The 15,169-nt window shown below is 41.1% G+C and overlaps 1 protein-coding gene across 1 annotated transcript in view; it reads left to right on the plus strand.

Moving 5' to 3' along the window:
* The first annotated feature begins 6,656 nt into the window (after positions 1-6,656).
* Positions 6,657-15,169, plus strand: part of tenm2a (teneurin transmembrane protein 2a) — a 252,260-nt gene continuing 243,747 nt past the window's right edge. Inside the window, exon 1 of the mRNA XM_053630714.1 lies at positions 6,657-7,142. Coding sequence (XP_053486689.1) covers positions 6,815-7,142 — 328 coding nt within the window. The 5' untranslated portion in view covers positions 6,657-6,814. The remainder of the gene's footprint in view (positions 7,143-15,169) is intronic.

Here is a 15,169-nt window from a genome sequence, read left to right on the forward strand (position 1 = left end):
AATTAATAACATATGTAAGAATGACAGCAGATGAGCACCCTGGCAAATAACCCCATCTTGTATTCCTTCCATGCTGGAAAGACACCTACCGCCCTCTATTTTTACCATCTTGAAAGGCGAGTGAGCAGTTTGTCCCAGTAGGATGCAATTAGGCATTAGTTGCCTTAGTATTTTTTGTGTGCTGTCCGGACAGCTAATTCCTCTTAAGATAAATCTCTGTGTCCTCCTTGCTAAAATTAATGCACAAGCCTTTACCTGTGCTCCTGATGCTGGATAACTTGCAAACAGAAAATGCAGCGAAGAGAAAGTGGAGAAAAACAGAATATTTTTTACATGCACATGTATAATCCTTATGGTTTAATAGGAGTGATGAATTGTAATGCATTACATAAATCATATTTTTGTTTTATTGGCATATTAAGGATGTTGCAAGAAAAAGGCACCAGCAATAACATTAGATATTGTATAATGGATTATGAATTAGGAGACATTTTCAGTGTTGCATTTTTAATATAGTTGGATTTGTCCAATTTCTGGCACAAACAGATACTTTATTAAATTCAATTTTTAAATACAGTATTAAAGTATAAAATTATAATAAGGTCCTGTGTGGTGGCCTGGGAACTTTCACACGGTCAAATTTGGACATTTTCTACTAGATATCATTCTGAGAGCTGCAGAATATTGCTGTGTCTGAATATCCTTGCTATTCTACTGTACAGTAGGCAAAAGGCAGTATGCCAAAGGAGCCGTATGTCCAAATTCTCAGTATTCATAAAACAGTAGGCGAGAAATACCTGGATGACCTACTGCTTACGTTCAGATTCTACAGTATGGAACCAGTCGACGTATGGCATGAAGAGATGTCAGAATCAAAAATGGTATAAGGCAGCGCGTCGGCTCTTTTTAAGTTGTAGGTCACATGACAATGCCAACATGCTGGATGTAGTATGTCCAGATTGTATTCATACTACACACATATACTGATCGGTACGTACTGTATCAATGACCGAGCAGTGGGTACTATCACTGTATGTTTATATGATTTCGAACTCAGCCTGTGTTTCTCTTTTGCTTGTATTTAAAAGCATAAGTTCTAGCATTTTAAAATCTAGTTACTCCCAAAAGATGAAAAGGGGGAAAAAATATGTTTTACAAAAAAAAACCTTTTCTGCCCCACTTACTTTTACACATATACTTATAACATGGCACATTTTAAACAATTATAAGCGTACGTGGAAAATTTGTGACTTTGATTGTCAGCCTCATCCTCATCAGTCTGTTTCATCACCTGAGCTAAAAGTCACTCGCAGCATTTAAACATGAGTCTCATCATCAACTCATCACTTACTCAACTAATCTCTGGTTGCTCTTACATCAGTGGGGAAATAATTACTGATTAATTCAGTCAGTTCAGTTCTGTTGACTGAATTTCTTTTATTAACGCTTCTTTATTAGGTCATTTAAACCTGTTTAAATCAATGCCCAGGATCAGTACAGTACAGAGTGTACAGAGAAATGCTCTGCTCTTTTTGGTGATGATTCACAAACTGAACTGCTTAGGCTTATATCCATTTCATTGTACCGCATAAATATACAAACACCTGATCATGAGAAAAGCACATTTGTTTATCAAGGTTGGGTTAAGTATTACCGGTGTTGTCATACATCGATTAACCATTGGGAAAATCTCACCGTCATATCCCTAATGAGCTGGCATATTCGGTCTCCAGCATTCGCATGTATATGAATGGAAGTCAATGGAACAAAAAGTTTAGTGTGACAGCCCCTTAATCCACCATGCCCCCCACCCCATACATGACATTTTGGTAAAAATATATTTATATTGGATTAAAGTCAAGGTGTTAAAGTATTTATTGTTAGAAAATTTTGGATTTTGAAAACCTGATATTTTTTTGGGGGGCTGTATTGCAGAATTCAAATTTTTGAAGATATAATTACAAAAATGTAGCATTTAACTTAAAATCATAAAAATGAGAAAGTTCAAAACAGCAAATCAGTTTCATCAGAGGTGTTTATTTCATGGCCTTTGAGTCCAGAAAGACTGAACACACTATATTCTGTATCAGTCTCTACCCTGTCATAATCAGTGTGTTGTCTAACTGAAGATTGTATTATGCTGTTCAGTGAAAGCGATCTGTACTGGAGCCAAAATGTGTTCACAGAAGAAAAAGAAAAAAAAAAGAAGTGCTGTCTTTGCCTGCTGCAAACCTACACAACCCAAAGCCAAAATATATGTTCTCATTAAAGTGAGACCAGTGCAAAGCCGTCAGCCAAAACATATCAGTGTGATAATTCAGGGCGCTAACCTCAAACGCATATCCATCACCAGTGTAACAAAATAGTTTCCCACAGCAGACAAAGTGTCAGTACGGCTGTAATTTTACAGCACCGTAGAGGACCAACACAAAATTGTTTATTATTAAGCTCTGCAGTTTGTGATAACAGGCTTTGTATGCTGATTGCTATATTATTTAAAAATTCAGATTTATACAAATTCAGATTTAGAATTATATGGTGAACGCAGGCCCACATGCAGGGAATAAAGTGAGCTCAGACAAAATACCTTTTTTGCTGCTTGAATTCGCTGATGTGCTAGGAGCCGTGGCTGCCGTTATGGGTTGTTAATTTTGCCGTTATTAAATTAGATGACTCAGGTAATAGATGTTTTTGAGGTGGTTGGATTAGAGAAGTTGATGTTCAGAGGTTATTCAATGCAGCAGACTAGAAAGTTGAGGCCGAGAATTCACGCCATGGCTAGGTTTGTTCCTGATTCTTCGTCATTGCACTCGTTTTGGTCAAGATGTCTGGAGAGGGATGGAACACAGGCACCACAGGTGTTTAATCCATCTCAACATCACTCAAGACGAAATCATACAACTAATTGTTTTTATACATCTTTCAAAACACACAAAAAAGTTTTTATCAAAACACAAATTAAAATGCATTTGCATCGGTTATCACCTTTCTTTTTTTAACCTGATAAAGGCACTCATCTCTTTTGTGTCTCCACAAAAGCTTCTTCATCTGGAAGCTCTGGACTACATATCTCCATGCAGGGGATGTGGACTGCACTGTAAACCCTTTGCTTGTTGTACTACTGTTGTAAACACGTTACATTGCTAGGTCTGCCGCCACGACAAATACTGACGGTGATACTGACTTTAGTCCTCATTCATCAAGCTGGACTCAAACAGATTTATGTGTAAATAACTCGGCGGCTTCAAGTCATATAATTTGTATGGATTACTGCACTTTTACATACGGATTATTCTCAAGTTGAGTTTAAATTGCTGATTTTTATGATGTTTACAGCATTTTGCAAACGGCCTTATTGAGAGCAAATTATAAAAGTGCTTTGGAGTCTCTATCAAAAACACATCCTCATCCTAGTTCACTAGGACAGGGAATAAGAACACTTGGTGAAAACCAGTTGCTTTATATTATTGCCATTAATTAAAGAATATAAAAAAAGAAAGAAAGCGAGCGAACACAAACGCATAAATTAAGACAAATAAAACTATAATAACAAAAGAAATGGTGCAGTATAAATGGAGGACGGGCCTATCTGAGCCTAGAGCATATCCCAGGGGACTTGGGGTACAGTATTAATATTATTATATATTTTTATTGGTATAGAAATGAGTCAAACTTCCACTTCTGCTTTTCCATCTTTACCCTGATTGTTCATGTCGTGTTTCCAGCTGCCTGTGCACTTGAACTAGATGCAAATGAGCATGTGATCAACATACGCACACAAGTACGAAGAAAATCAGGCTTTCCAAAACTTTTGTAAATCCAGGATCCACCATTTTTTAGTTCTGTTTGGCTTGCACAAACATGTGAACACTTAAAAACTTTACTGAAATATTGATAAATGTAGTCCAATGTAAGCCACTTTATGGAAAAGTTGTTCTCAAAAAAGATCTTGTTAAAAATAATGTTTTTTTTTTTTCCTTTTGGTTTTTGTTAGATATGTAAATACACTTTTTTATGCAAAGAATTCATAATACATTTTTACTTTAAATGTTACTTTCTGCTTGTGCGCTGTTTATAAGTTCGATGTGCGTGTGTGCGTGTGCGTATGTGTGTGTGTGTGTTTGAGATCACATGCATTCCCCATGCCAGACGCCGGTTACCATTAACCTTGCCGTGCTCACTTGAGTGAGAGCTCAGTGATTGATCTGCTGTCCTAAATTTCACCATCTCTCCCTCCCTCTCTCTGGCTCTCCTGTCCTGTTCTCCCGGGCTGGATCATCGGAATGGGAGAGCATGCAGGACTGCTCCAGTTCGCTCCTACCCCTAGGCTCTGTCTTTTCTTCCTCTGTCTGGAGTGGATTGGAGAAGTGACCTGGTTATGCTGCAGTTTGGGCGTGTGCTGATTTGGTTCTCCTCCAAGCCATCTCACCGCCATCATCTTACCGCCTTGACACCACAGCTTCTCTGTTTCTCCACTCCAAAAGCCTCCTACTGCACTAACAGAGACCTAGCATGTCATCACACTCCTTTCAACTGGAGTGTAAAAGGCCCCTCAGCTCCACCATCTGAGCGCTCCTGACACAACTTCCCCTGCAGACAAACTGCTTATTTGTCTATTTGTCTGATATGAAGACACATCAATATATTCTGGAGTCCAGTATATTCATCAGTTTTTATTTTTTATTATTATTTTTTTATTTTGCATTCATTACAGAAATTATAAATAATTAGTGGCCTTGTTGATGAATGCTATATTTCATTCCTTAATGACATCTTTTACACATTAATGCCAGCAGTTAATCAATGGTCGTTGCCAGCAGATCTCAAACTGACCTTGGAGTATTCCCGTAATGAATCCTTATTAAAAGCATCATCTGCTACATTGTGTTGACTACAGTCTGCTCTCTCTCTCTCTCTCTCTCTCTCTCTCTCTCTCTCACTCACTACTCTCTCCATTGCTATGGCTTGCTTTTGCTTCTAACCTAATGATTTTTGCTTCATATTATTGTTCTTTTTTGGGGACTGAGTCTCCTATTAAGGTACTGGTGCTTTTAAGGAACTGTCTCGCATAACGCCACCCTATAAAGTAAATGTCTACCAATAACATAATCAGATGTCGGGATTTTCTAATGGATCATAAAAAATAAAAAAAAAATACCAATCTTTAGGAATATTTTACATAGTTTTATGTCAAATCTATTTGTCTATCTTTGTCTATTACCAGCACAACAACATTATCATAGACGACAATTTCATGCAATATAACAGTTACATGGTTTTATTGCTTTCAGCTATTTATCCTCAAAGAATTTTTTATTTTTTTTAGTTTAGCTAGTACATCCTGGTCAGTGGTTCCATTTGAGAAGCATTTTAGTACTGGAACAGTGCCAGTTTTGCTGGCTGACAGACGTGACTTGTTGTTGGTGGAAAAGTGTCGAAAGGGTTTGCGATCAAATGCTGGCTCTGGATCCAACCCCATTTCAGGACAGGATTTTAGGGTTTAGGACAGACGTAGCTGCTTTGAATCACACTCACACGAGCTAAAACGGAAAACACATCCACAAAGTAGTACTATATCAAGATACAGTATGTGATGCACTCATGTTGTTTTAGTTTTGTTCTTACCGTTTGGTATCCATTCATCCATTCATATTCAGTAAACATTTTATCCTGGTCAGAATCGTAGTGGATGACCCTATCCCAGGAGGTAGGAGGTAGGAATACACCCTACTGTATATGGGACGCCAGTCCATTGCAGAGCATGATGTATACTCATTCACACACTCATTCACACCTAGTAGCCACTTCGTGTAGTCAATCCACCTGCATACTAATGTTTCTGGGAGGTGGGAGGAAACCGGAGAACCAGGAGGAAACCCATGCAGACACAGGAAGAACATGCAAAGCTCTACACAGACAGTAACCCTAGCTCAGGATTGAACCAGGGACCTTGGAGCTGTTAAAGTTGTTTTGTTTGTGTACATATAAAACAAAAATACAGCATGTTTGGTTTAGTTCCTGCAGTTTGGTAAATTCAGGGTCGAATCAGTTTGTCACGGCAATCCCACTGGGCTGGAGTTCGCCTTGGAAGTGGACCGAGAGCACTTCTCTTTTTTTTAGGTTGTTGAATCGTTGTTTTGATCTGCCTCCAAGTGCAATTGCTGTTCTGACCTGCTGAAATGAACCTCATTGATGGAGTAAACACACCTGGGTTCTATTCAAATGGACTAAGTGTTGCATATGTATATGAATGCACCCTAAGATAATGATACTGATTATCACTGAGATCAGATCTCAGACGTATTCTGCTGAAAGGTTCTCTGCTAAGAATAGTGTGTGTCTGTATGTGTGTGGGTCTGTGTGCGTATTTGTGTGGGTTTGCACCACCTGTCATGCCTAAAGCTCTACTGGTGTATTTCAAGTTGCTTTTAATTATTGTCTCATTACTGTCAGCACTTGACTGGTTCATGGTTTATGGTTTTGGAGGACGTATGCTTGGACTGACTTTTTGTCAATGACACAGCATAGCTGCCTCCAGGTGTATCAGTGGCGGTGTGTTATTGAGGCCATTAGATTAACATGGTGAGAGGGTTGTACTGAGCCCCGTTCTGTCTGGCCTGGCCTCCGAAGGAGCTCCCCTCATTCGGCTCCCAATAATGAATGAGAGACGTGCAATGCCTGGAAGTCATATCCTCTCCCATCATGTGTTTCCTCACTTCTGCCTCTAGTCCCTTGTTAGCATCAAGCCATGACTCCCAACACCCTCTAATAACGGAAGAATTCTACTGACTGTCAGCAGTTCAGTAGTACGGTAATGGTGTATGTGTGTGTAGACCTTTCATGGTTTTCATTTTTCATGTTTCTTGTAGGTGAAGGAGTAGAAGGCTTGCTTGGAGCTTCACCTCTAGAAGTGGCTACTGCAGCCATGGACCTGAAAGAGCGCAGACACCGCTCTCTGACCCGCAACCGTTGTGCCAAAGAGCTCCAGTTCACTACTTCGACTCTGGATGTGCCCACTCAGAAATCTTACAGCTCCAGTGAGACACTTAAGGCATTTGAGCATGAGGCTCGTCTGCCTTATGGAGGCTGTGTGACTGACTTAGTACACCATGAAGCAGAAGAATACTCCAGACAAGGAATGGGTAAGTTTATCTCTGTGCTAATGTGTGCACACAAGCATCATCATACTTGTACATTTGTGGTGTAACGCAATACCACTATGTGTATGTATTTGTGGGTGTGGGCTAAATATATATTTTTCTGGGGTTTTTTTTCTTACTTCACTGAACCATTCCATTATGCTGCTGGGGGAAAAAAACAATCAAGAGGTAGAAATTCCAGCCCTATCAGCATAGTCTGTGAATTCCAGCTCTGACAGTTAATATTTGGTCTCAGCGTGAGATGTGCAACTGTTTTCTTTTGTTTGTTTGTTTTTTTTGTTGTTTTTTTTATCTCAATTACACAGTTATTATTTTTGTTTGTACCTGTCATTTATGTTTTCTAACAAATTTAATTGGCTCTAATTTCCAGCATTGGTCAGACAGTTCCAAAGGATGAACGTTGTAACTATATTTCACAGCATTTCCACACATCCATGGTCTTTGTTTAACATGCAAGCTTTCTATAAATAGGAATAATGCACCTTCTATTCATATCTGCATTTGGATTCGGTTAGAACACATTATCTGTTCAATCCAAATTATGTGTTTGTACTCGGCTATATCCCTCAGGTTCTGTACACACACACTAGGCTTATGGCTTAAAAATGACTGTCCTCTATAATTTTTTTTAATTTGCCAAATTTAATGGCAAAAGCAACAGGTACACAACTGTTAGATGGTGTCTTTTGGTCTAGCAGGACAAACCCCTCATAGACCAGGCTCTTTATAGGCCACTCTTTACTGGACATAATGCCACATTTCATTGTTTTCATGCAATTTTTTTTACTGCTGCTTCTACATCAATAGCTAAGCTGAGTACTTCTGTGTAAATTATAGTACCTTTCTGTTTCACAGTTTCACACTTCTTGGTTTTAATCATGCTATTTTTGGTAGCTGTTCTGAGACAACTTTGAAAGGTGGTTACTGTTAGCACACTGCACTATCGCTAATTAGTGAACCATAATGATTGTATTTTAAAAGTTTATATTGTGTTAAAGTTAAGACTTTATATATATATTTAAAGTATGTAACAAAAGTGAGTAAACCCTTGTTGAATATCAGGAAAATGTGAGAAATTTAAATGTTTTTGGTTTTAATTTAATTTTCTATTTGTTTTTGTTTTTTATTTGAAGAACAAATTGATTACAGCAAATTAATATAAAAAAAAACCATAAATGTTTAACTGGTTAAACTGTAATGAAGGGTCCATACATTAATAGAAACTGCAACAAAAGTCATTACATCCACACTAGTGGGAGTTCAATTGTTTGTTTTTCTAATATGTTTGTGTCCACCGTTGTTGCTGATAATGTATTGAAGCCTCATTGTTATGGATGACACCAGTCTAGCACAAAGCCTTGGAGAGATGTATTGCCATTCTTCACAGATGATTCTTTTTTAGCTCCTATTTGCTTGTAGGGTTTTGCTTCTCTATCTTCTGCTTTAGGATTGCCCAAAGATGTTCTATGGGATTCAAGTCAGGTGATGGTTTTCACTTCCCTCTTTAAAAAAAAAGAAAAGAAAAGAAAAAAAAACTTTTGTAGTGTTTAGGATCATTATCTTGTTTGAATATTAGTAATTTAGTAACTGGTAGTGTGGCTCTTCTTATGCTTCTCGTTAACTGCAGCAATTGAGTTTCAGCTTATGTTTAACAGTTTACTAATGTTCTGGTTCTGGTTTCTTAAATTTTCAGGCAATTCCTTCCCATGGGGAGCCATTATGGATCAAACAGAGCCCATAAAAGACCAACATTTAAAAAAAAAAAAACTCTGGTGTTAACAGCATGTTTTGCATATGCAATTTGGCAAACAGGCAGCCAACCAGCCATATACATTTTGTTGAAAACAGGGTGTATGCAATTAACCTTAATTGGAAAATTACATGTGTACTCCCTTTTGTTTCACTGAGTTTCTACAGTGGAGTCTGTAATTTCAGAATGGTCTGTCCTAACTGAATGTTTTAATTATACATAACAGCATATAACCTATTGTTTAAATTAAAATAGATGTAGTTATTTTAATATGATAGTATGATAGTTTTGAATCTTATGACATTATAATTATATTGAACATGGGCATACTCTCATTTGTTTTATAATGTGTATATATGTAAAAAAATACATTAGCGAATATTTGCATTAGGAATTTAAAAAGCTGTATTTTTAGTAAAGTGCAAGCATCATCTTATTTATTAATTTAAGTATTTAGAGTACATATTAAGTGATAATAGATACGCTTACAGCTTTATAAAAAGCTGTGAAGAAAAAAACAAGCATTTAGTTTTTTTCTCAGATACAGCTCAAACCTTTTTATTATTGGAAAACATGTTTACTGAATGGTCGCAACTCAAAGTTATTTAAAAAAAAAAAATCATTGTATGAAGATGAGCGTGTTCAAGAAAGTGCAGATGGATGCAGCAGATTGTGCGATCAAATCCCAGGTCTGATGCTAGGCTGATCTCAGTTGCTAAGCTGTATGCTTAGATTGTAAACTCTTTGCTTTGGATTAACCATCTACCAAATTGAATAAATGTTACCTCTTATCTGGGTACTTTTGTAATCTATGTATTCCTGAATTCTATTTTTTTCCTGTTCCATGACCGATGCCCTGACTAACACCTGAACTCACGTGCAAGTGTGTTCAATGGTAAAGGTGTAAAACATACGCTCATAACAGGCTTGTTCCACCGTTCTTGTAATGGTAGCTCACTGTGGCTAATCTCTGAGATCTGTGCTCCTGCACGCTACAGGAAAGGTGTGTAAGCTGATCTCAGTACACACTCTTGAGTTACAGTAGACACCTTTCATTGAACCTAGTGCTGCTCTGAATATGTCACCTGTTTATCAGACATCCTCCTACTTGATGCCCCTGATTAGCTGTCACCTGTTACTTTGCATCACCTCTCATTTAGAGTGTCTCAATCACAGGGCAGTCAGGGCCTCTGCTTTGTGTCTTTAGTTATAGACCTGTACCTGTATCAATATATTATTATTAAATATAAACTAGAGTTGAATGTATATTTATGGCAAGGCACTATAGGTGAGTAGAGTTTTGCTTTTTTTTTAAAACAGATATCAAAATCAGTTGTCGCTAGTTGATTGCTGATATTCCTACAAGTATTTGTTCTATTGTGTCACGTAATGGAGGTTGTGACAGATGCAAGTGCAGATAAATAAGAGCTTTATTAAAGAGAGGCTGGCAGACAAATCCAAATTGTGAATCAGAACAGGCGTGGTCCAAAACAGGAAATGAGTCAGACGATCGGCAAACAGGATAAACCAGGCTAAGACAGGAATCGTGAAACGAGGACAAGAAAAGGATCAAAACCATGAAACAAAAGTGCTAGGATCGTAATCATGGGGATAACACAGAACAGCTGAATACAATGATGACACATAAGGGAACAACCAATGACAATACAGGGGCGTAGACAAGACAGAAATCATAACAAATGCACACATGTCAAAAGTAAACAAAGTCAATGTCACTGTAAAACCCGGAAGTGCACGCTCGTGCTTTCAGCTTGTGCTTTGGGTTTCAGAGTGCGCTGCGAGCTCGCCGGGGTCCCTAAGCAGCACCCAGGCATGGGAAGCTGGATCTTCAGCTCCGTTGGAACAGGAAGGCAGAGCAGCTTCCTCAGAGGGACAGGAAGAGGAAGGTGGAGCGATATCCTCAGCGGGACAGGTAGGTGGAGCGATGTCCTCAGAGGGACAGGAAGGTGAAGTGACGTCCTCAGCGGGACAGGAAGGCGAAGCGATGTCCTCAGCAGGACAGGAAGGCGGAGCGACGTCCTCAGCGGGACAAGAAGGCGGAGTGACGTCCTCAGTGGGACAAGAAGGCGAAGTGACGTCCTCAGCGGGACAGGAAGGCAGAGCGACGTCCTCGGCGGGACAGGAAGGTGGAGCGATGTCCTCAGCCGGACAGGAAGGTAGAGCGACATCCTCGGTGGGACAGGAAGGCAGAACTTGGTTGGCCATATCAACAGACTCAGGTGTGAGCAGAACATGGTTGGTTGTGATGTTGCCCTCAGACAGGTACCTGGCGTGGGAGGTTGTTTTGTCACCCTCAGACAGGAATGTGGCTTGGGAGGCCGCCTCGTTGACCTCGGACAGGAACGTGGCTTGGGAGGCCGCCTCATCGACCTCGGACGGGAACGTGGCTTGGGAGGTCGCCTCATCGACCTCTGACTGGGGCTCTGGGGAGGAGCTCACCTTGTTGACCTCTAACGTGAGTCCAGGAGGTGAGACCACCTTGTGGGTCTCAGGTTGGAGCTCTGGAGATGAGGTCGCCACGCTGACCTCCAGCTTGAGCTCTGCATGGGAGACCACCTCGTGGATCTCAGACTTGAGCTCCGGAGAGGAGGACACCACGTTGAACCACGGCTGAAGCTCTGCCGGTGAGACCACCTCGTTGGTCTCAAGCTAGAGCTCCGCTCTTGCTCTCTTGTGGAGCCATTTGTGGGCATGCCAGCTGCGCTTGAAACATTCCTGAGAGCAGAAATATGATCCAGGTATCCCGAGTTTAATACAGGTTGGACACTTTAGCTGGGCTTCTTTACAGCAGCCCTCGGTCTTGCAGGTCTGTGTCACCTCCATCACTGCCCTGTCGGGGCTGAAGCTGAGCTGTGGAGGCTGCCCTGCTGATCCACTCATAGAAAGTGTGGAATGGCAGATCAGGCTTGGCCGTCAAACTGACTCCTCTCAAAAGTTCATCCAGGTTGTAGTTCTGCCCTGGATTCCCAAACTCCTTTAGAAATAGTTCTGCAAACTGAGTTACATTGGTGAGGGCCGTGGACCCTGTACTGGCTAGATGCTCTGCCCATTGGTAGGCCGGGCGATAAAGCCAGGACACACTGAAACCTAGCCATTGCTTCTTGTCTGGCTTGGGGTTCGCCAGGCTTGAAAAGTACATTTGCCAGTGGAACATGAACTGCCTCGGGTAGTCACACAATCCATAATTCAGATCCGGGAGGTCTATGTCAGTCCACTGGGGAAACTGGACTGACATGAATGGTGGCCAGACATCCCCATGTACTCTGGTGTGACACTCTCCTCGCTCTCCTGCTGCTTTCATGCTGAGGCGAAGTTTTCTGCCATGTAATGGAGGTTGAGATGGATGCAAGTGCAGATAAGAGATTTATTAAAGAGAGGCAGGCAGACAAATCCAAATCATGAATCAAGCGTGGTCCAAAACAGGCAATGGGTCAGGCAGTCAGCAAACAGGATAAACCAGGCTAAGACAGGAATCGTAAAACGAGGACAAGAACAGGATCAAAACCATGAAACAAAAGAATAAGGATCAAAGGCTTGGTACATTACGGATGCACAAAAAATACTTCACACTAAACATAGACACACAAGGTGCTTAAGTACCAAACGTAATCAGGGGGATAACACAGAACAGCTGAATACAATGATGACACATAAGGGGACAACCAGTGACAATACAGGGGCTGTTACGCCACGGCCAGCAGAGGGCACTGCGGCACGGCTTCTGACTGGTCACATGACTCTTTTGTTTTCGTTTGCTTCCTGCTTGGACACTGATTTAAGTCTAATCATGTCTCTGATTTGGGGGCGGCACCCTGCATTCCAGAGCCGGCGCCCAGCCTTCCAGAGCCGCCGGGGGCAGTGCCCTGCTTTCCAGAGCCAGCATCCAGCGTTCCAGAGCCGCCGGGGGTGGCACCCTGCGTTCCAGAGCCGGCGTCTAGCGTTCCAGAGCCGCCGGGGGTGGCACCCTGCGTTCCAGAGCCGCCGCCCAGCGTTCCAGTGCCGCCGGGGGCAGTGCTCCGACTTTCAACCCCGGTGGGGGTGCTGCTCCGCCTCTCTGCTGCCCGACGGAGGCTGCCTCGCTTTCTGTGGCAGCGAGAGACAGTTCGCACAGGGGCCCGGGACCCCCGTTGGAGGGGGGTTCTTGGTGCTCCGGGAGGAGCACCCTTTGGAGGGGGGTTCTGTTACGCCACGGCCAGCAGAGGGCACTGCGGCACGGCTTCTGACTGGTCACGTGACTCTTTTGTTTTCGTTTGCTTCCTGCTTGGACATTGATTTAAGTCTGATCATGTCTCTGATTTGCCCCAGGTGTCCATGTTTTGGTTTGATTATGTTGACTATTTAAACCCCTCGGTGACTGCGCACTTCACGCAGTATTATTTGGTTTACATTTATCATGTCGAGGAAGTATGATGGTATGTGCTAACATGTAGCATGCTAGCGGTCGTAGCTAGATGTCCAGAGTTTGTATAGTCAGTAGAGACCGCGCTCCCTGTGTTTGTTTGTCTGCTAACTAATAAAGACTTTGACCTGCACCTGCATCCGCCTCCAGTCCCGTTTCGTAACAGGGGCGGTGACAGGACAGAAATCATAACAAATGCACACGTGTCATGCTATCAGCTCATGCTTCAGGTTTCAGAGCACGCTGCGAGCTCCAAATCATGACATATTGGAACTTTTACAAACTTTTATCAAAATTTGATGAAGGCAAAAATCTAGTTTTATGATATTGTTAGAATTAAAATATGCATTTCACTATGAAGGCACTCTCAAGACAAAGACAGAAAGGTTTGTTGGCATCCATTCATCCATCCATCCATCTTCTATACTACTTAATCCTTTTCAGGGTCACAGGGAAACCTGGAGCCTATCCCAGGGAGCATCGGGCACGAGGCGGGGTACACCCTGGACAGGGTGCCAGTCCATCGCAGGGCACACTCACACACACATTCACACACCCATTTATACACTACAGACACTTTGGACATGCCAATCAGCCTACCATGCATGTCTTTGGACTGGGGGAGGAAACCGGAGTACCCGGAGGAAACCCCTGCAGTACGGGGAGAACATGCAAACTCCACACACACACAGAGCCACGGTGGGGGGTTTGCTGGCATGTTATTTCTTTATTGGTTAATCAAGAAAATATTGTGTGCTGATATAAAAATATTTTCACCATTTCCTGTATAAAATCTATCATCAACACAACATTTTAATTGGGGATATGAATAAACAAGTGATTTTCATGAATACAGGTCATTAAGTAACTAAACATTTTGGTTCTGAAAATAGAAAAAAGCTGATTTTGTTTCTTTATTTTGATGTTATTTCATATGCTTCCACTCTAGTTTGTGGGGTTTATAAATGTATATGATAAATACACTGTATATCATAATGACATGTATTAGGAAGCAAGCTTTTTGTGGATATATGACATGATGTGATTGTGCCAAGTGGGTGGAGCTTAAAGCTTCTTTAGAATTGTGGTATTTGCACTTGAGTACTTACTTGATTATTGTTGAAATTTAATAATTGTACTCTTTTTCTTATTATTATATTTTCAAGAAAAAAACAACAACCTTACTCCTTACATTTTTTTCTTTAGATCTTCAAAATGCTCATTCCCAATCTCAGAGGTCTGTTCTTCTGTCATCGAGCCAATGACTGTACGCTATATATCAACTAAATGGGTTCCATTTAGCATCGTTTTAGCCTAGCACCCAGTCAAGAGCACGAGTGACGATACTATCAGGAATCGGCAATAGAATCCATCTGTCACGACAGCTAAAAAGGTTAGACGATTTAACATGTCTGTCAGAAAGCAGGGAGTCTGCAGTTTTAAAATCGACAAAAATAAAGCGTGTTGAATTTTGTAATGTGTGTGCCCTTTTGGCCTACTTTGTATCCTAAACCAGCATGTCTGACTTCAGAGCAGAACAACAAAACATCTTTCTCTGATGCATCTTAGCTTCCCTTGTCCGTGCTGCCAAACAGATAAAGCTGTGAATGTCTTCACTCTCAGAACATGAACGGAGGCTTAAATTAAGAAAAAATAAACAGTGTATTGTTTATCAGTGTGACTATGCTGTAATAGTTCAGTAAATACTTTATATCCACTGCTGTTCAACACATGTGTACACATGTGTAGCCAATCAGCGATAGTTATGGGGCACGATAGGACAATGGCATATTACAAACAATCTCACAAGCATAGGCAGACTTGCAGAGAGGGAATGTT

The sequence above is a fragment of the Ictalurus furcatus genome, chromosome 8, assembly GCF_023375685.1.
Source record: "Ictalurus furcatus strain D&B chromosome 8, Billie_1.0, whole genome shotgun sequence".
NCBI classification, from domain to species: Eukaryota; Metazoa; Chordata; class Actinopteri; order Siluriformes; family Ictaluridae; genus Ictalurus; species Ictalurus furcatus.